This window comes from Dermacentor andersoni, chromosome 5, assembly GCF_023375885.2.
Source record: "Dermacentor andersoni chromosome 5, qqDerAnde1_hic_scaffold, whole genome shotgun sequence".
Lineage (NCBI taxonomy): Eukaryota > Metazoa > Arthropoda > Arachnida > Ixodida > Ixodidae > Dermacentor > Dermacentor andersoni.
The window spans coordinates 195,188,816-195,209,746 of NC_092818.1; the positions used below are offsets into that span (position 1 = coordinate 195,188,816).

Here is a 20,931-nt window from a genome sequence, read left to right on the forward strand (position 1 = left end):
CACCATCAATTTAGGTGCCATTGAATTTGGTCCCACCAAAGGTTGAAGGTTCGACTCTCAGCTTCATGCTTTCCTATTAAGAAATTGATGGCCTAATTCACCCTAATTAACACCAAAGGTCGAGGGTTTGACTCGCTAAGAATTTTGATGCCATGAACTTCTGCGCCATAACGCCGGACACTGGATTTCTCGTCCCATGAAACCGTCTAAGCTTCAGCTTAGACGGCTTTGGCCTTAATAAGCTTGATTCTGAATGGGCAATAATGCTGAGGCAATTTCGAAGCTGTAACATACTCTTACCATAGATGTAATGGGATAGGTTGAGATCGCCAAGAACAAGTGGGCATCAAGCATTGGGCTGTACTTATCCACTTTCCTATCCATAAACTTTTGGTCAGTGGTCAAGACCTGCATTATGAACTCATTTACTATTGAGGTTGGTGAGCAGCCATTGTTCCAAAACATTTTTTTAGTGTGTGTAGGTTTTTGAATACAAGCACAGTTAGTTTGCACTACCCCAACTGTAGTCTTTTTCCTCAAGAGCAGCTATTACATCTTCATGTTCGCTGCATCTAGGATCACTGGTGCACTGTGTGGGGTATTTCTGGTGTGCATCAGTTAATGGTCTATTTTGAAGCGAGCATTTTGTACATTCATAAACATTGGCAAACCAGAAGACAGAATTGTTCCATCTGAGTGCAAGTGGCATAAGGAACCTCAACCTGAAGACAAGTACTGCAGAATGTAGCTGACTCATCAAATTTAAAAACAAAAACAAAACAAAAAGACATGTCCAATGCCATATGGGTCATCGTTGACCAACATACATAAGCTCATTGCCTTACTAAAACTCCTTAAGTAGGGCTCTTCCCATAATTTGGACAGCATGGCTAGCACATACTTACTAAGTGAAATAAATGCTTGCAAAGCTCAAGACAAGCACCACAATCATCTGCATTTGGCACAGACCCTGTGCAATGTGGGCTGCTGACTGGCACACCTCTCAATTAAGACTTAAAATTTATCAGCACATCTGAAATAGCCCTGCTCAGTGCCAAATGTAAGGGTGTTAGTGCGACCTACAAGTGACCCATAAAATGAACTATGCAACTTGCACTGCGGGTTACAGTGCACCAGAGGCATACATTCCATTGTCCATTAAGGAGTCATGATGCACAATCAGAATTTCAAGAAAAAACTCCCACATAGAATATGTTAAGTAGCAATGGAAAACAATCCCAGCACCTTCCATTCACCATTGGCTACCCGCAGGTCTTGCATGAAATAACTGCATCACACATTAAGAGGTCGAAATAAATATAACTTGGTATTGACAATGATGATAAAGATTGAGACACTACTGATGATGTTTCCAAAGGCTCACAGCCCTCTCTATTAAAGCCAGCACACTCATATTCAATCAACAGCAATGATCACCCTTTTATTCAGTGGCTTCCGTTGCCACTAAATGAATGAACAAGAATGTGATCGCAAACACATAGCAGAACAAGATGAGGCAGTCAGTAGCCAGGTCTGAATGAGATGGAACACACTCAGCCACTCTTGGGCATTAAGTCAGCATCACCTGACGGCTTGAGTCCTCGGATCGACAGATCATAGACAACTTCTTCAACCTTCTTGAGATCATACTTCAGTGCATCAAATTTCTTGCGCAGGTTATCATTCTTCAAGTTGAGAAGCCGGAAACCCAAGTTCATCTCAGTCACAAATGCAGAGATCTTCAGAGGCCAGCTGTAGTTTCCAGCTGTCACGCTGTTCACAGCGAAGCGGCTCTGTGGAAAAACAGGACTCATATTACAAGCTCACATATCATAGCCACCCAATTGCAACATTATTCCCGCTGTTTAAGCCTTTCTATGATTGGAAACGCTAACCAGATAAAATATAATGTTACATACACACTACTCTGATGCACTATACTTGTTTTTAAAGTAGTAGCTGTCCTTCGTTTCTTCTGCTCCCTGCAACACTGCACGTCAATGGCAAAAAATTATACACACATGCCCCCTACAGCTGCTCATTGCTTATCTGCTTTTCTAATTGGAATGTGTAAAAATAGTCAGTGGCAAAACATCAAGTTCGAGACAAGCGCAACAAACTGAGTGTTTTCTGTGTGGGGAGCACATGTGTCCACTTCTCCCCCCCCCCCCCCCCCCCCCCCCGTACTCCGTCGTCGCGTTCCCACAAAGTAGATGCATTGAGAGCCGGCATAGGCATGTGAGAGGTGTACTACGCCCTCCCCTGGTTCTCCCTCACTCTCGTGACCTGCATGCAAGCTTCATTGCTTCTGAACTCATTGCTGAAGTCAACTTCGATAAATTCAACTTTAACAGGACTTCATGAAATTTACCAAACTATCTGGCAAGCCAAAATATACCATATTTGCTTGCATAATGATCGCACCTTTTTGTAAAAGAAATTGACGCAAATTTAGGCGTGCAATCATTACGCGGATTAAATTTCCCACAAAAAGAAACATTTTCTTTTTTCATCCCGCATTTGCTGTGGTATGACAACAGGTCAACAAGCAGGCGGCTGCCGCTGTCAGTACGGGACACCAAAACAAAAATGGGGGCCGGCGGAGCAAGCCGAACGCACCGAACGCAATTATTTTTCTTCTCGTGAGTATATTATGAGCATTGAAACAGCTTCTTCCGTATCAGTAATGAATAATATCGTTAATACTGGCAAGTTTGCAACAATAACGTAGCCATGTCCACTTTGAGGGGACAGAAACAGAGATGGGTGCGCTTAGCTGCCAGTGACATAGAAACACATGGCAGGCATGCTGCGGAAACGGCGGAATTTGTCTTCACTGCTATCCTAGTACGGCAAGTTTCCGCTAAGGGTGGGCGAATATCTTAGCTGCGGTACAAGCATCGGCGAATGAATAGGGTACACTTCTAGGGTATCAGTGTAAACATGGCCACTATAGTTGCCGCTCGCGATTTGTTGCGTGCTCACGAGTGCAGATGAGAAGAATCAAAAGGCACTTTTTTGTTGTTCGCCAAAACCATTATGAAGCCTACAAGTATTAAAGCCAAGGCAAGTTTGGTTGTAGCTTTATTATTTTTTCATGGAGTGCAGAAAGTGATGAAAGGAATGAAATTGGAAATCTGCTTAAAAATGTTGGGTGCGTGCAGACCACTTGGTATGTCTTCAAGAGTCGTTCGCGCAGCATTCGACAGATGGTAAGCGCGATCATTATTAGCTAGACTTGGCACACGACATACCGCTGCGACAAGTTAAGGGTGCGATCATTACACGGGAAAGAAAAAAAAAAATTTCGAATTTCGACGACAAAATTCAGGGGTGTGATCATGACGCGAGGGCGATCATTATGCGAGTAAATATGGTAATAAGAGGCAAAAGAAAAGTCTAAATGTACCAGTGCTTCATTTAGTTGTTTATACATAGCTTTAAGTTGTCCCTTGAATATAAAGCGTACTCAATTCTTTTTTCAGTTCTTTTTTTACTTTCATAGTAAAAAACTGTGCATACAAATGCAACAAGCACCCATTTAAAAAAAAAATAAATAAGGAAAACGATTGCAGAGACACCTAAGAGTGCTTATGTGTGGGAATATAAAATCATTATAGTTCCTTTAGTGCAAATTTTTTTCTTCCGTGCGTTCCTTGTTCGTGCAAGCTCTCGCCTGCGTTTTAAGTGCGGCTCGGTAAGGCCAAATCAAAACACGCCAAGTGTCTCAATGTGCTCGCTGGCCTGTAAGGAGTTCATAACACGAAGGGCCACTCAGCAGCATTCAATGGCACATTGGTTGGTAACAACTTTATTGAATTGTCCGACAGGTTTTTGGCGACCTGGGCTCAGGTGTCCCATGACAGGACGTCAAGATCTTGTCTCAACGCATGTTAATGCTTTCTATTTTATGCACCCATTTTGTATGCCCATGACGTGGCACCACCTCCTCCCCGTTGGCTGCGATGCAATGTGTGCATTGACGCACGCGCTAGGCAAACCTTTACTCAGCCAAAACGGTGGAGCCGCTGTGGAGTCGGGGAAGCGTGCTCATCTCGCACTCTGGTGGCCTGGGCTCGATTTCCACCCAGACTGAAATTTATCAAGTTTAATTTTGAAAGCCATTGATTTACTTTGTGTACAGGAACCTTCTTGAGAAATCTGACGTTAATCTGAGCATTTTTTACGTGATTTTACTCTATGCGCTGTCGGCCATTTTTGGTAGCAGCGCTCAGTGGTGACGAAGGCGCTGAGGCATATAATGCTTTCGCATTAAAAAGAGGTAGCATTCCTCCAATTATAGATACCTTCAGGGAATTGAGATCTACCCTTAATGTTCATTGTCGTTACTCTCAAACAGCCCTTTAATGCTGTCTGTATGTTGCCCTGCTTGCAATCTATTGCATTTGATATTCATTTTTTGAACCACTCCACTACAATCACGAACAGGATGTTGGCCCATGCCTAGGCTAACCACTTTGCCAGTTCATCCTGCGACATTGGAGCGCCAAAAGAACATGCGACGCAATTCTGCTACTACTAGCTTATCATGTAAAATAACTTATCTTTTGAATAAGCTTTTATATTATTAAAGGAAAAATCGGACACCCACCCGATCGTAGCAGTTGCTACAAAGGAAACAAAGGAAATTAAAGCCTCAAAGCGGTGCGACATTGTTGCCATGCTATGCAAAAATTTTGTCACCATCTTGTCATGACAATGGCTCTGACGGTATACTGCTGCTAATGCCTTGAACACAATTTCGGTTTCGTATCTGATTGTAATGCGTAGGCATTTTCAGACCAATTTTCATGGAAGACATGTGTACATTGAAAGTGGCTAAATACTAATCACTATGAGCTGCCGCTATCATGTTGAAATCCACTGAAGGCAGGCCAAGGGTCAGCATTTTTGGTAGGAGGTACGTCTTCAATGTATTCACTGTCCTCTAGCACTGCCAAGACAGAGGCTGTAGCCATTAGAGCACCAGCTGGGGTCACCATTGGGGTTAGGCACATGTGCTGGCTAGTCAAATTCGAATTATCCATTGTGGGCCAATTTTAAAGTCAAAATAACAATCTCTGGCCCATAGAAATGTATGGGACATGTAGTGAATTAATGGAAGCCTACTGTATTAAAAGTCGAAGTTCAGAAAATTTGTCAGCTGCTCTGTCCTGTAAAGTTTTGGCTAATAAAAATTATGCTCATTTGGTGAAATGACGTCTCAAAGGACAGATGTGCATTTGACTCCTGCACTCCTTACAATAAAGGCCAAGTTGAGTACCTTTGCTCCAGCACAGCAGTACAGTGATCTCATCAGTGTATCAAGAACTTACCAGCTCATCAGCCAGCATAAGCAGCCCACTCAGGTAGTCATCCAGATCCAAGTGGAAGCCCTTGTCTTGCTCTATGCACACTGCATAGACGAGAAGTGCCGCTCAAACACAGCATTCATGCAATGAAGTCAGCAGTATACTTTTGCCAGACTGCCTGGGAGGAATCCCACAGAAAATTTATACAGTGAAACCTCGTTAAACTGTAGTTGGCCGGAGCTCAGAAAAAGTATGTACTGAACGGTAGTACTACTTAACCGAAATAGCATGAGATCGATCGCCCACTTACCTGTCGAAAACGGAACTCAGATAGACTACGATGAAAGGGAATAACATGCAGTATTTACTCACTTCGCGTAACAAAAGCCTGTTATTTTCGTTTGATGGTGCAGCGGCCTAGCAGTGACGCTAGTGGCCTCAAACTTACTGAAGCTGTGAGCCAGCTTTGCAGCCAGCCCCCTCTTCTCGACAAACATGGCAGATTCCTCGTTGGCATTGCATATTCTCCGTGCACGGGCACGATAGCGCTGCTGAAGTCGTGTGGCACCTTTTTCATTGCGGGGTGCTGTTCTCGTCGCGACAATTGCATTCATGAGGCTGACATAACGCCCAGCTTCTGTCACTCTTGGGCCTGAATCGCCCGTGCTGTCACTGTTCCTGTCGTCCTCATCACTGTCGTTAGGCGACCCTTCAGCATTAACAGAGGCTACCATGGCGAAAAGTTGAACCTTGTAGCCGACATCTGTTCATGATCGCATCAACGCTGCTGAACAACTTCTTCGAATTCCACAGTGTAGTCAACGGCATATCCTTGTCGCATGCTAGCACCGACTTCGTGCCACATCGATAGCATGAACGCTGTCCAATTTTTCTTCTACGGTGAACACTCAATGTTTTTTATCCGAGCTTTGGCATGACGTGAGTCCTAGCTTACACAACACCATAACGCTCTGCCACGGCACCGAAATGATGTTGATGTGGCTTCATGCGCAAACGCCCTTGTTCTTATCTCTGAGGCTTGTTGTTCTGCCGGGCCGCCCATGGGGACGACACAGCACCATGATTGCGCGACAAAAAGGGGAAACACTACATGTTAACCAATATGCCAATACATACGCAATAAGCTAGTACGGTTTATGCAGATACAAAATGCATCATGTTCAATGGCCGCTGAGCCAGGGATTGGACTTTACTACTTTTAAAATGAAGCTACTGTTTAACCGGGTTTGGTTTAATGAGCTTTTACTGTATTTGTACACATTCGAATGAAGAAACGTAACATTAATGAGAGATAAACAGCGGAAATGAGGACGTTGAGAGGGATTTGAAGTTTCAGCACGGTGTAGAAATTTCTCAAACATTGTAAAAACTCTAAACGTAATACACACTAATCTGTCGAGAAATGTGAAAAAAAAAAAAGTGCCATAAGTAACTGACGCAAGTTTGCCGCCGACATGATTTGAAGTGTGCTGGCCGGCAACCGTAATGCGGGCAGTGCACATACTGAGAAGAGCTGTTTGGTTTCCATCAGCTACGTGAACTGCAGGGGACATAGCAGGTGTGAGCACATTTTCGAGGCGGCAGTGGACCGCAGAACTCTTGACAGATATGTGAGCTCCAGTGTGTATAAGTGCGGTAACGATCAGGCCATCGACGAGAACATGAAACAAGCTGCATCTAGGATTAAGGGTTGGCAGAAGATTTTCGGTCTGGGTCGCCGATGCGGCATCACCTCAGGGAGCTACACTGTTTAGTTTCCCGAGATGTGTCCGGATCAAGCTGGGGCTGGAGAGCAGGGACGTTGTGCAGCAACTTCAGTGTGCAGTGGGTTAGTAAGGGGATGAACGGCAAGGTCCACAGTCCTGATGGCGGTCATCGTGAAATCTTGGTGGGGAATAACATCGGCTACAACAGTGGTGGGAAATTTGCACAACGCAAGAGCAAGAAAAGCAGATTGTAATGTCTGGCATGAGCCACTCGGAAGGATTTCTGAAGCGTGGTGGAAAATGCAGGAGCAAAGTGGCAGCAGGAACGACTGGGGGCGACGTAGTGTTGACCGGCAGTGTACATAGACTGAGGGGCGTGACTGGTGGTACGTAGAGGCAGGACGCCCATATTTGCAACCTCTTGATGCACGATGGCTAGAATAAGAGATATGGTTGCCTGGTGAGCAGTGGGAGCCATGGCTTCTAGTTTCCTACAGATAATCCTTGTCAGGTTGTCTGATGTTGAGAGCAGATGTAGTGTCACTGGATCGTCGCACGAGGAAGTCAAAACAGTGTTAGGGCACCGGTCAAAGCAGTGAGTAATCCACCTACTTTTAGCCTGCTAGAATCACTGACAATCAGTGATAATGGCGTCAACCTTAGAATAGTTCTTACAAAGGAGTATGTTGAAGGTATCGTCAGTTATGCCTCTTAACACATGCCTGACTTTGTCCACCCCTAGCATGTTTTTATCAACTTTGTGGCACAGGACTAACATGTCTTGGATTTACGTGACGTACCACTCTGTGGACGTCTGAGCTCATGAAGTGTTTGTACCTGGCTGCCTACTGTCACTCGACTGATCTCCCAAACAAGTAACGTAGCTTCTGTTTACATAGGTCCCAACTTGTCGGTTCTTCTTCATGCCGCCTAAAAAAAGCAGTAGCTGGCAGGCAGTTGTGAAGCTAAGCAGCACAGGCTTAAGGGAATTATAGCGATCAGTCCCACCAACATTGTTGTGGTCTTCGTCAACCCATGAGAAGCAGGACTGTTGCGCTGGTCTTCAGTAACCATGACAATAATATTTAGTGAGAAGGCTGTATATTATTTGAAAACTATTAGAAATGTAATCAATATTTTATTCGACTTGCCTCTGGCATTATTCATCTTGTATTTGATTTGGTCTCAAGAACTGCTCGAGTTCGCACACCTCCATTAAAAAGTCCTAAACGTAAGCCTGAGCATCAGCGAAAACAAGACTGGTCTAACTGACCAAATTCTGCCAATGGTGGCCGTACAAGGGCTGTGTTGTGCTTGTGTGCCATATACTATTTAAATTTTGCACCCTCCTGAAGAAGACAAAGGAGCCATAAATGATACAGAGAGGCTCCTTTATTGCACCCAAAGAGGGTGTTTACAAATAATTCTTCAGAGCCAAGTACAGAAAGTGTGCAGTCTTGAATGTTGCTTAGGAAGCAGAGAGAAAGAGGATATGGCAAAAGCTCTTCAAAGCCATGATAGAATGTACATACTGTAGTGAAAGCCGAGGTTTGTTTCCTTAATAAATAGTGAACCATCGTACCCATGGGTATTGACAAAAGAACTTCAACATTATTTGCAGTAGCTAGTCAACTCAGACCATTAGTAGCTAATCTTCCAAGACATTAAGTGGTGGTGGTGGTGGTGGTTAAAGAATCTAAAATTGGTAGGCATGTTTTGATGTATACAGTAGAACCTCGTTCACACGTTTTGGAAAACAATCACAAGAAAAAACATACTAACCAGAAAAATGTACGATCCGAAGTAACTGAAAAACTTGACAGACTCAACTATTGTTGACATCTACATAATGGGACATGTTGTGTGGATCGTTGCGGCACGACACGCCGACGTGTGTCAAGCGGGTGGTGCTCTGGCGGCCCGAGACGCGTTTTGTTTTCTTATTGCACAGTGTTTTAAGAGGGCAACGGGAAACCGAAACGAAATCGAGCTGGTGGTCGACGCCTAATGCCGCTGAAGCTAAATGTGACACCCATATCGTGCCGTCTACAGCAGGGAACAGTGGCGCGTTTGGATCATTGCCTATTAAAAGCGTGCAGTACGCTACCAATGGCACTACGTGCTGGAATATGATGCCTACGATGCCGTCAGAGCGAAACATGACACTCACTTCACTCTGCATGCAGCAGGGAAGGGCAGCATGTTTGGGTTATTGGCTATTAAAGCTGTGTGGTATGTTTCCAATGGCATTACGTCCCACACGCTGAGACAGATAGGTGAAGATGTTTATTGCAATAGCTTTGGCGGTGATAGCTGTGAATCTGGTGTGCGACGACATTAGTGGAGATTTGCTGGTACCAGAATAAGAAACTGTGAGCGCCGTTGGTTCATGCGAGACAGGTGGCAATATACTGTTCTCCATAGCGTGCGCCTCGCATCTTTTCTTGTTCACATGGGATCTAGCGGCCGGAAAACGTATACGATTGCAGTCTGCAGCAGGGAACGGCGGCACGTTTCCGTCACCGCCTATTAAATGCGTGCGCTACACTTCCAATGGCACCACGCACTGTGAAACAGATAGGTCAAGATGCTTATCAATATAGGACTGGCGGTGATAAATGTGAATGCCGCATGCAACGACCTCGGAGCAAGATTTGCTGGCACTGAAATGAGACAATGAGTGCGTGCCGGCGTTCTCACGCGAGACGGGCGGGCATGTATTGCGGTGAAGCTGTGTTGGCAGGCAGCTATATACTGTTCTCGAATGCATGCGCCTCACGCCTTTTCTTGTTTACATGGGATCTAGTGGCTGGAAAACGTATCATATGATCGCAATTTTGCAATGTACTAAACGTTGGTGTCGAAAAATCGTGTTTCCCGGGAGCGTATGAACTGGTGAAAAATAACTATTGGGTCATTTTTGTGTTCTCAATTGCGAACGTTGGCGCCAGGAAAACATAAGTAATGGGAACGTATCAATGAGATTCGACTATAAATGGTTCTATTAAATTGCATTTAGTAAAAACAAGTTAATAGATATTTTGAGGAACACAAATTAAGTGCTGTTCTAATACATTCATACCTGCCCACAAATGTTTTGGAATGTAAAGAAAGAAAAGAACAGTAAAAGGGCTCAGTCTAAGCTACGAGGTGCACAATGAAGGACGTAAGCTTGCCCCATTAATCAATCTGTAACTTGCCTGCTCTTTCTAGTACATACTAACAGTCACAAGCACAATACTTTGTTATGGGGAACCTCGCCTGCATTTCTTTTTGTGCACTTTTTCGTTTTGCCAATAAACAACAGAATTTGATTTGAAATGCCATATTGCTAAACGAATCAACTCTCATTGTCATCTAAAGTTATATTCTCAACTACTGCTGCCAACTTCACTTATCATTCCATAAATACCCCATCAATTAACTTTCGAGTGCATTCTTAGATTCAAACACTTACTATTTTCTTATTATAAACATCTCAGTAATCCTTCTCATGTGAAATTAATGCGAAGCCCTGCGTGCGAGAGGCAGCAAAGTTCCACTCACGGCCTAGCATCTCAGCCACCTGTTCCCGTTGTACAAGACGCTCTTCCTCCAGGTAGATTGTAAGGGCCACAAGGAAGCACAGCCTCTGTGTCACAAACCTCCAGTGGTCATGGAACCTGCATCACCAACCCACTTACGTACTGTATTGACTACAAGCTCAGTGCTAGATGAAGACAAAGCATAATAAAAAACTGGATGAGAATCTTTCTAGCAGTACTGACATGCTGTCATGCTCGCTCTCCTGCAATGTCTTTGATAGCTCCAAGTAAATGGGGCATACTTCTGCATAATATTATACAGCCAGTGTAGTCATGTGACATAGCTGCACTTGTGTGATAGCCACTCTTTGAGCTTTGATTGGAAAATTCTGTGAAAATTACCTTTACGTTTTACCCATGTACTATTATGCTGGAATGAAATGCAAACGATTCTCATGCCTGATTACATGAAAGAGAGACATGTAATTGTGGCGTAACCAGGTGTTAAGAGTGCTATGAACCCATAACTCAAACTCTGTGAATGAATCGCCCCAGCTTTACACACATAGTGGTGAACATGAAAAGGGAAATTTGCCTTCCAGTTCGTTTTCTCATGTTCACATTTCATTCCAGCATCCCTGTACACAATAATTTATAAGAAATGTCCCCTTTTTCTGCTCCAATAGGTTTGTATAAATACAAATTAAAAGCCTGTAGAGCTCAGCAGGATTGCTTGCTGAACCAGCTGATAAAGGCACAGCAAAACTAGAAGGGCTCAGCAAGCAGAAGCAGTTAACACCAGTACAGCCAAACACTGTTAATTCAGATTTCATGAGACCAGAAAAAATATTGATGTAGCTAAATTTCAAATTATCAAATGGGCCAAAAGTGAGGTAACAAATACTGCTTAACATGCTATTAATTACTAAAGAAATCTACCACCCTCGCTTCTTTTAAAACAAAGCATAAACCTGAATTTCCAAATTAACGAGGGTCTAATTAATCAGATTTGACTGTATTATACAAAATCTGTATAAGCAGCTAACAGAAAAGAAGTATACAGTTGAACCCACTTACAAGAAACATCACGGTCATGAAGGATGTATTTGATATACCCGAGCATTCATAAGTGGCCATGCAGAATAAGCTGACTAAATAGGAGAAACATTTATTTTCTAAAGTAATCTATAAACTTGCCTTGCTTCTTCAATGCTGACGCAATAACCGCGGTTTCCTGATTGTTCAAATGGGTGTTACTGCAGACATGCTGTTTCAGTGGCGTGGTGTACTCTATTGCAGTTGATGCGCTTATAGGTGGTAGTATTGGTTCCAGTCTTCTCCCTTTCTACTTCAAATTCATTTCTGATGAAGCCTTTTACATGGAAAAAGCCCTCATTCAGGCATGACTCTGTGACACTGACTTTGTCGTCCCATGTCAGCAGCTCTCGACTGCACTGCAATGATGTGCTGCCATAAATCCACAAGCTAGTTGTCATCGCTTCTGAGCTTGACACTTCCAGACTCTTCTGCTGCACAGAAGAATCCAGCCTTGCGAAAACGGTTTTTTATGCAACGCGTGGTAACCTCCATCCAAAGTGTCTTTACCACGTCCACAGCTATGAAAAACGTCACTCGCAGTGGCCAACATTTTGACAAGTGGACTTGTCTTCTTTAAGGCAACATATGCTTTCCCCGCCACAGTATATATAGGTGGGGTTCTTCTAAAGGGGAGAGGGTGTAAGGTGGGTGGGTGCGGCATGAGCGAAGGTGTGTTAGTGTGTGGAATTGAGAATAAAGGAGTGCTGTGCACAAGGCCAAGGACCCGGCCGTCTGTCAATCACGTGTCAACGCCCGAGTGTTAGCCGGCATGCCAACGGCGTTTGACATGCCGGCTGGAAAAAAGAAAAAAGGGAAAGAAAAGGGAGAAGAAAACGGTAAGAAACCAAACTAAGTGTTGTTGTCTATAGCTTGAAATTTAGCATAGCGAATAGGTTCTAAAGCTCCCTTTGAAACGTTTATGCCTATTGGTTGCAACATCTTGAACTTATGGATAAGGTATGATTCTCTGTATATTCTTTCTCGTTCAGGATGGAAATTTGACTGCAAGATGTAGAGTTTAAGTTCATCGAAGTTATGACCTGGTTGGTTGAAATGCTCGGCGACGGTGTTGGGAAGCTTTTTAGCTGTGTCTGCGCGATGTTCGTTTAATCCGACATTCATTGATTGTCTTGTTTCACTGATATACGGCTTCTTACAGAAGGAACATTCAAGCATATAAATCACATCCGAACTTGTACAAGTGAAGCAAGATTTGACTTTGTGTGTATAAATTTGCAGTGCTTTTAATTTTAATGTCACTTTGGATGTGCCTGTAGATTCTGCACCTGGGGCGACAACATGCTTTTATTACGGGGGAATGATGTTGGCTGACTTTTGCGTGCACTAACATATCTTTAAGGTTCCTGTTTCGGCGATAGGTAACCCTAGGTTCATCCAGAACGCTTTTCTCAGACGCTCGTTACTTGATAATATTGGGTGGTATTTTCATAGGATGTTGTTTATGTTTGGTAGTGCATTAGAATATTTTGTTATTAAGGCCAGCGGTCTGTCAGATTCTAGTGTGGGCTGTTTCTTTGCCAATTCCGACTTGTCGCTCCAACCTTGATGTGGCATCATAAGCTCTATCGAGAGCAACTTGGGGATAGTTCCTTTTTGCTAGCGTTGTTTTAAGGTCATTTAGGTGGTGGATATAATCTTGGTCTTCACTGCAGATTCTTCTTATTCGTTTCGCATGTCCCAAAAAATTCCTTGCTTGCAGTGTCTCGGGTGATGACTGTTGTAGTCTAAATATTGCTGGCTATCTGTAGGCTTCCGGTAAAGTGTCGTTCTCAGTTTTCCCGTTTTCTATGTAGTCCGTCGTGTCCAGGAAGTTGATCTGACTAGGAGAGTGGTGAGCAGTAAATTTAATCAACGAGTGAAAGTGATTGAAATGACTAATTAAGTCAGTTACCGCACTTGTGCCATGTTACCCTATTATAAATATGTCGTCAATGTAACGAAGACAGGTGTGGGGTTTTAAAGGGTAGGATTTGAACAGGTCTGCTTCAAGCTGACCCATGAAAATGTTCACATGCGTGGGAGCGAATGGTGTACCCATGCTAGTGCCGAAAGTTTGCAGGTAGTGAACAGAATCGAATTCGAAATAGTTGAGCATGAAAACTAACCTAAGGAGCAACTGGTAAACTTCAGGACCGTGCGCTTGGGGATTGATTGCGAGGGATTTAGAAATGGCTTCAATTCCTTCAATCATGGGTATGTTGGGGTAAAGGGCAGAAACATCCTAAGTGACAAGAATAGCGTGGTCGGAAGGGATTCTGTTGGCGTTGATGCCGTCGATAATTCGAAGGAAGTGCGGCGGCGGGTCTTGAATGAAAGATGGGAAGGTGGTGGAGATGTTTGACAGGTAGGTGGTGATTTAAGAATTTAGATAGTGACCCAGTAGGTGTGTTGTTATTAGACACAATAGGCCGAGATGGGATTTCTGCTGTAAATATTTCTTCGACCGGAACTTTATGTATTTTAGGAAGAAAAAAGTGGCCTGCTTTTTTGTTCTTGGGCATCATGAAGCGATATGCGATATTCAGATTGCGTGATTGCTCGTGCGACCAAAGACTGGAACAGTCTTCCTCACAATATTGTCGCCATCATCTGCCCATCATCTTATTCTGCTGATTGTCTGTTGATGCAATCTTGGGAGCTTTTTTGCTTCTAATATTCCCTTGTCGGGTCTTTAAGGTAAGTAAATAAAATGAAAAATGAAAAATGAAATAACTAAAATCGTTGTAAGTGGGCTTAACTGTATAAGCTACAATGATTAAGACTGAACTAGAAAGAACACCAGACAAGAGTTTACTGCTTGTGCGATTCAAGTTTTTAGGTAGCCAGAAAATTAGTGCCTTCCTCAGCATTTCTTTTTGAGTTTTTACATTTGTACTGCTAAACACCACAGACATATGTTTACAGAAACAACAATATGTGTCATTGATTCTTTTGAGCATGTTTTTTTTTTTTCAGTTTCATACTTCTGCTGCTCCAAGTGTTGGTCTGACAAAACTGACTTCATGAGACTGTCATGACTGACCTATAGTACTGCCCCTCAGGCACCTTGGACTTCAGCACCTGGTACTGCTCCCGAACGGTGGCAAACTGTGCCTTGCTCTTCTTGCACACCTCAGGGACTGTGGGCAGAGAAGTCACGAGTCATCCATACAGACAACATTGACACACAGCATAACAAGTGCAGTGTTACACAATATACAGAGATGATGGATGGTCCGAAAGAACTAGCTGTTGGGTTAGTTGGTAACACATCTTAAACGAGTGCAAATATTCCTCTGCTCTTTTAGTAATCCAAGATTATGATGGGGTTAAGGGTGCTTTAAGGTACAGCAGCCTTGTTTTCATAAAATGTGTACATATATCCTCTAGAGCAGTTTTTAAGGAAATAAGGTGATGTGATACACATATCCTTTCAAGAGAAAGTTGAATACATGCTCAGAAAATGATATAACGTCCATCAAAAGGGCAGAGGAGCTTTGAATAGCAGTAAAGTATTCTACTATCTTCTACTGTATGAATTCAGTTATTTTGTCACAGCAGTACACTCCTAGATACAAGGGGTGTTCAAATCAATTCCCAACTCCTTTCCAGGATTACAAGACATGGTTAGAAGTACAGCATGCCTCATTTCTCAAGATAATCCACATTAGAACTGATGCAGTTATCGCAGCATTTCAGTACCGATAGGTGCCAGCAGCAGACAGATTTCTCGTAGTGTCACAGCCATGAGGTTGAGCTAATCATCGCTGCTGAAGTGTTGACTCCCAGGAACTTATTCAGTAGTTCAAAGAGATTATAGTTACTTGGAGTGACATTGCAACTGTATAATCATAAGAAGCCAACAAACACTGACATCAAGGGCGACACAGGGGAAATTACTTGTGCTTAATATATGAAATAAAGAAACTATAAATTAATGGAAATGAAAGTGGATGAAAAAACAACTTGCCGCAGGTGGGGAACGATCCCACAACCTTCGCATTACGTGTGTGATGCTCTACCAATTGAACTACCACGGCGCCATTTGCCCATCCACTTTCTTGGGTATTTATGTTTTTTAGTAGAACCCTGGGAGTGTTAGCCAGTGCCACCACTCGGAAACCTTGGCGGCAGATGTGGAACATCCTTTCTGCCACAGGCGTCACAAGAACGTGATCTTTTTGGGTGAAGGCAACCGTGTAATGCAAAGGTTGTGGGATCGTTCCCCACCTGCGGCAAGTTTTTTCATCCACTTTCATTTCCATTAATTTATCGTTTCTTTATTTCATTTATTAAGCACAAGTAATTTCCCGTATGTTGCCCTTGGTGTCAGTGTTTGTTGGCTCCTTATGTTATGACTAACAAAATTGGGCCCCTCGGTTAACCCCCTTTCTTCTCGTTTATTACATAATGAGGGTCTCGAATCCGGCAACTTTGATGCCTTCAGGTGGAATGTGTGGGCTTATTGACCGGTTGGCTTCACCCAAAAAAGATCACGTTCTCATGACGCCTGCAGCAGAAAGGATGTTTGACATCCGCCGCCAACGTTTGCGAGTGGTGGCGCTGGCTAACACTTCCAGGGTTCTATGTACTAGGAAACATAAATACCCAAGAAAGTGGATGGTGAAACAGCACCGCGGTAGCTCAATTGGTAGAGCATTGCGCACGTAATGCAAAGGTTATGGGATCGTTCCCCACCTGCGGCAAGTTGTTTTTTCATCCACTTTCATTTCCATTAATTTATCGTTTCTTTATTTCATATATTAAGCACAGGTAATTTCCCCTGTGTCGCCCTTGGTGTCAGTGTTTGTTGGCTTCTTATGATTATGACTAACAAAATTGGGCCCCTCGGTTAACCCCCTCTCTTCTCATTTATTGGAACTGTATGGCAGATATGGCAGTACCTCCCAAATTCTACAGAGTTTACATAGTCTGTTGAGATGTATGCAGGTGTAGATCTTCCTGGAGGTACAGAATGCCCATGGTGAATGAGCTAGGCTGTTCCTTTCCGAGTGCATTGTGAACACATCGCACAAGCTAATGATAGTACTTACTGTTGATGGTTTCACCAGTAGGGAGGGATTCGAAATGAATAATACCACATTTATTCAAGAAAAATTCTTGTCACGAGTTTCCCTGCTGAAGATGATGAGGAGTCCATACGTCGCTAGTGTTTCAAGGCCTCTTTCTATCGTGTTGTGGGGTGATGCACTAAGGAATCAATGCAGGTGACAATCCAGCTAAGAAAACTTGCCTTACCTTGGCAAAAACACTGAGCTCTATGTGACCTTTCAGCTTCCTGTCCTGATTGAAGGTATCGAGTTGTCTATATTGCACGTACTGATTTTGCAAAACATGAGGCCTTCATGGATGATCGAACTGAGTGCCCCTAGGAAAGATGCGTCCGGCAAATTGACAAAACATCATTTGGTGGTTCCAGATCCCTGACTTTCAGAATGTTCTGGGGAACTAAAGCTGTGGCTGCAGAGCTGCCTTTCCTGGTATTACCTTCCACAGACATCCAGTTATCTTGAAACTGTTTGCACCTCTCATATATTGTGCTGCAGCTTGCTATCTAATCACTACACTGAGCTTGAAGTCGGGCATTAATTACAGTTTGTTTTAGGCATTCGTTCGATGGAAACTTCATCAGAGTGTGTTGTTTCACAATAGCATCAAGTTTTACCATCTAATTCGACACACTTCTGGCATAAAGAACATCAGCACACCATCGTCTGGTAGTCAACAATCACCTCTTCAAAGAAATGCAAACAGATGGTGCCAGTTTGTTTTTCCATGTGCGTAATTCTTCAGGCATTTGTTACAGGAGCGATGGCAATCTGCCGTCAGTGTATGCGCACTGCCTGCGTCACGTGTTCTAGACTATTTAAGCGAGCTGCTCGAGCACTTTCGTTTATTTTACCTGTGAACAAGGCTCCCGTGTGGGAGCCGAAACGTCTTGTTTTCTTTTAAGTCTTTATTTGGTCGGCGAAGTGCCCCGGGTTTTTTACCTTTTAACCATACTCACAATAAAGTGAAAACTGAAAATGCTCGCTGTTCAAGGCTAAGTAGCCTGCCTTTATTTTGTGTGCCTATATTTTTTTATTTGCATAAAGGTTGGCACTTTGATTTGTTGGTAGTATAGCATAATTCACTGCACAGAACAGAAAACCCAGTATAAAGAGGAGGACGTATGTGATCCCTGCTGGCTTTGCTTTCTGTGCTTTAGAGATTATTTTTGAAATGCCTTTGGCAGGCTCTTTTGGGATTAACCAATTAGCCTACTTGTACCTGTAAGCAAGTACTGTATTTGGGTTAAAAACTTTTCACTGCATATTGACTATAACTCTTTTCCAACGTTGGTGGTAGAGGTGGTGTTGGCAGCCACAAGAGAGTTTAGCTTGGTAACACAGGTTGGCATTTGCTCTGCCTGAGCCTCTTCTACAATGTGACTGAAACACATCAATAGACATCCACACAAGGAAGACTATGACAAGACACAATACTTGCTGGCTATGATGGATCCTTGCAGACACAAATGTGTAAATGTTCATTTAAACACACATAGGGTGGTATGAATTCAAGGGTTAAAAAGAACAAGGCTTCCGTAGGGAAGCCGGAATGTCTCTTAGATTTAATCCTTTTTTAGTACTTCTTTTGGTCGGTGTCCGTCGTTTTATTGCTTCATACGGTGGAATGCACGCCACATGTAACATACCACATGTCAAGTACCTTACTTCTGTAGGTTCTTAACTCAAAGTAGTTGGCATGGTTTCGATTTTAGCTGGCATTAATCCTAAGCTGAATTCAATGCATGCATTAAGGAATGACAAACTCACTGGTGTTAATTCCAGCCTGCTGGTGGATGGCCTGCAGCAGTGTGAGAATTCCACGAGCTGTCTGCTCTAGGTCACGCACTGCCAGGCGGATTTCCTGTAAGTACGACTCCATGTTGACACACTCTCTGCCAAAGATACACAATTGATGTGTACCTTTGATGTGTATCAGACACAGACAAACACGCTAACAACCATTTCACAAGTTTCTTTTTTGTTGCATAGGGGTCAGGTCTTGATGTATATGACACTTACCAGAGCACTGAAGGAACTAGGGAAGGGCTTCGTTTTTCATAACTATATGAGTCTAAGAAAAAATTACCTGTTACCCATTTTTTTTTATTGAACTGTACAATTAATTATGAATGACTGCTGTACCTGCAATGAACTTCATAATTTTGATAAAGGAGGGTACGAAAGCAGAAATAAAAACAACTTTTCACAGTTGGGAGCAGAGCCCAGAGGCACCGTATGATGCATGTGGTGCTCTTTCAATTCCGCTACAGCTGTCCTCCTCATCTATTTTCTTGCTTATCCATACACAATTAGCATAAACTAAACTGAAAAAAAAGTAGAAAACAACTAGAATGTGCTGTTGTGTTTCCAGCTTCGCCTGGATGTGTAAAAATGGCTGAATTTAAGCTCTGAAATGCTGGCATTTCAGAGCCACAAATATATAAGTCCACAAAATGCTATAAGACTGCCTATGGAACGGTTGCACATGGCACTCAACTGTGGTTGCAAGAAACAGCTCATGTGATTAGTTCACATTTCCTGGTTGCATTTCAGTTTATGCAAATGGTACATACATTTATAACCTAACCTTATGTGTGTTATCTGGCACAACTCGCCACCATAGCAGCAGATATGGAATCGAAATTGCAAGTGTCACATAGTACATCCCTTGACTACAAGTGGTTATTAGTCCCAAAGGGTATGGCATGCCACACAAACACATCACCAATAGCACTTTTTTATATTGTTTTCAAAGTCTCCCACATTCCTTAAAAAAAAAAAAAACATCAGCAGAAGAAAGCCCTATACAAGAAGAAAGTTCATACAATTGGTAACTAAACATATCACTGCTTTAGTAATCAAGCAAGATATTGTACAGTGTTTATGATTGAGCTTGTTTTACTTGCAGCCTGCACAGTCAGTGCACCCCTGGAACTCATTCTGCACCGTGGTTTTTGCTGCGGTCAAGTAGATGTCTAACTCCATAGGGAGTGTCATTTTAATCCTATAAATTCTGCAGAACTCGGTGAATATGAACAATGGATATAATCCCATGTGCAGTACTATATTCTGGCACACACATCATCACCATCATCAGCCTATTTTGTGTCCACTGCAGGACGAAGGCCTCTCCCCGCGACCTCCAATTACCCCTGTCCTGCGCCAGCCGATTACAACTAGCACCCTTAAACACCTTTGTACAACAATAAGTAACAAAAAGGTGGCGGGTAAAGCAGGTGTGCACTGACACCAGAGCAGCTAATGTAATACTAATAGCCTGTTACTAAAACACTGCAGATGTCTGTGGCTCGGAGGCAGTGGTTCTTTTATACAAAAAAGTACGAATTCAATATCACACGCGACATTACTGATGCAGAAAATTTGCAAATATCTGGGAAGTGATGACTCGTCTCTTAATTTTCTTTTTCTCTCTGTGACAGCGGCGTTGCTCTGACAGTCTTTAGGTGGCACATTCAGGATCGAAGATTTCCGCAGCACATCGAAATCTGCAGATAACTTTTGTCGCATATTTCATCCTGTAAAGGAACGCAACATTAATGCTCGGCAAATATGCAAGCCTTTGGCGCTCAGCAGACCACTTTAAAAGAAACAAATTAGACTACGCTCAAGGTCAGAGCTTAAACAGGAAGGTGCAGCAAGTTTCAACAGTCACAGGCACACTGACCGCTTACTACACTACGTGACGGCGACAAGGCGCACGTTTGCGAACGCTGGAGTAGCGTTCGCGAAACCAAACATAACTATACATGACAGGAAGTATTTCAAATACAAAGTAACTGCACTGCCTAGAACATCCGAAAATTGACTGTCTAAATTACTCAAACAGGAACACCTAAACAAACATTCCAGGAACGCGAAAACGGTACGTGAAGGTACACGTTTTGACAGGGCCAGTTGTCAAAGTACTCGCCTCGCGAAAGTCTTGCTCGCTGTCCAAGTGTTCTTGAAATGAAAGGAAGACATCGCTCACGGAGTACGACATTTTGAGCTAAGCTCCAACGATGGTCGACAAATAGACACTAAACCGTCGGCAAAACGTGAAAAGTTTGGCCGGTAGACAAAACGCGAACAGCATAGCCTGCAGGGCAAAGCGAACGCGACGCGGTTAGGGTGGCTAGAAGGGGAGGTGTGAATACCGGCGGCGCTTTCCTTCGAGCGCGCGTGACCCCCTTGCGCA

At 43.2% G+C, this 20,931-nt stretch overlaps 1 protein-coding gene across 1 annotated transcript; it reads right to left on the reverse strand.

Annotated features, from left to right (window-relative positions):
• Nucleotides 1-1,415: 1,415 nt before the first annotated feature.
• Nucleotides 1,416-20,855, reverse strand: trsn (translin). Its single transcript, XM_050179542.2, has 6 exons — nucleotides 20,665-20,855; nucleotides 18,501-18,594; nucleotides 14,705-14,801; nucleotides 10,586-10,701; nucleotides 5,337-5,416; nucleotides 1,416-1,793 (listed from the first exon to the last, which is right to left on the reverse strand). Exons 1-6 carry the CDS (start codon nucleotides 20,734-20,736, stop codon nucleotides 1,554-1,556), a joined length of 699 nt encoding a protein of 232 aa, XP_050035499.1. The 5' UTR covers nucleotides 20,737-20,855; the 3' UTR covers nucleotides 1,416-1,553.
• Between the last annotated feature and the right edge of the window lie 76 nt (nucleotides 20,856-20,931).

What these genes read in the sequence shown, in the direction of transcription:
- trsn (XM_050179542.2), bottom strand. Translation starts at nt 20,736, where the DNA reads ATGTCGTACTCCGTGAGCGATGTCTTCCTTTCATTTCAAGAACACTTG. An exon ending in CCTGAGGGGCAGTACTATAG is followed by an intron (nt 10,702 to 14,704) that starts GTCAGTCATGAC and finishes TTGGTGATGCAG; the next exon opens with GTTCCATGACCACTGGAGGT. An exon ending in GGTGGCTGAGATGCTAGGCC is followed by an intron (nt 5,417 to 10,585) that starts GTGAGTGGAACT and finishes TCGTCTATGCAG; the next exon opens with TGTGCATAGAGCAAGACAAG.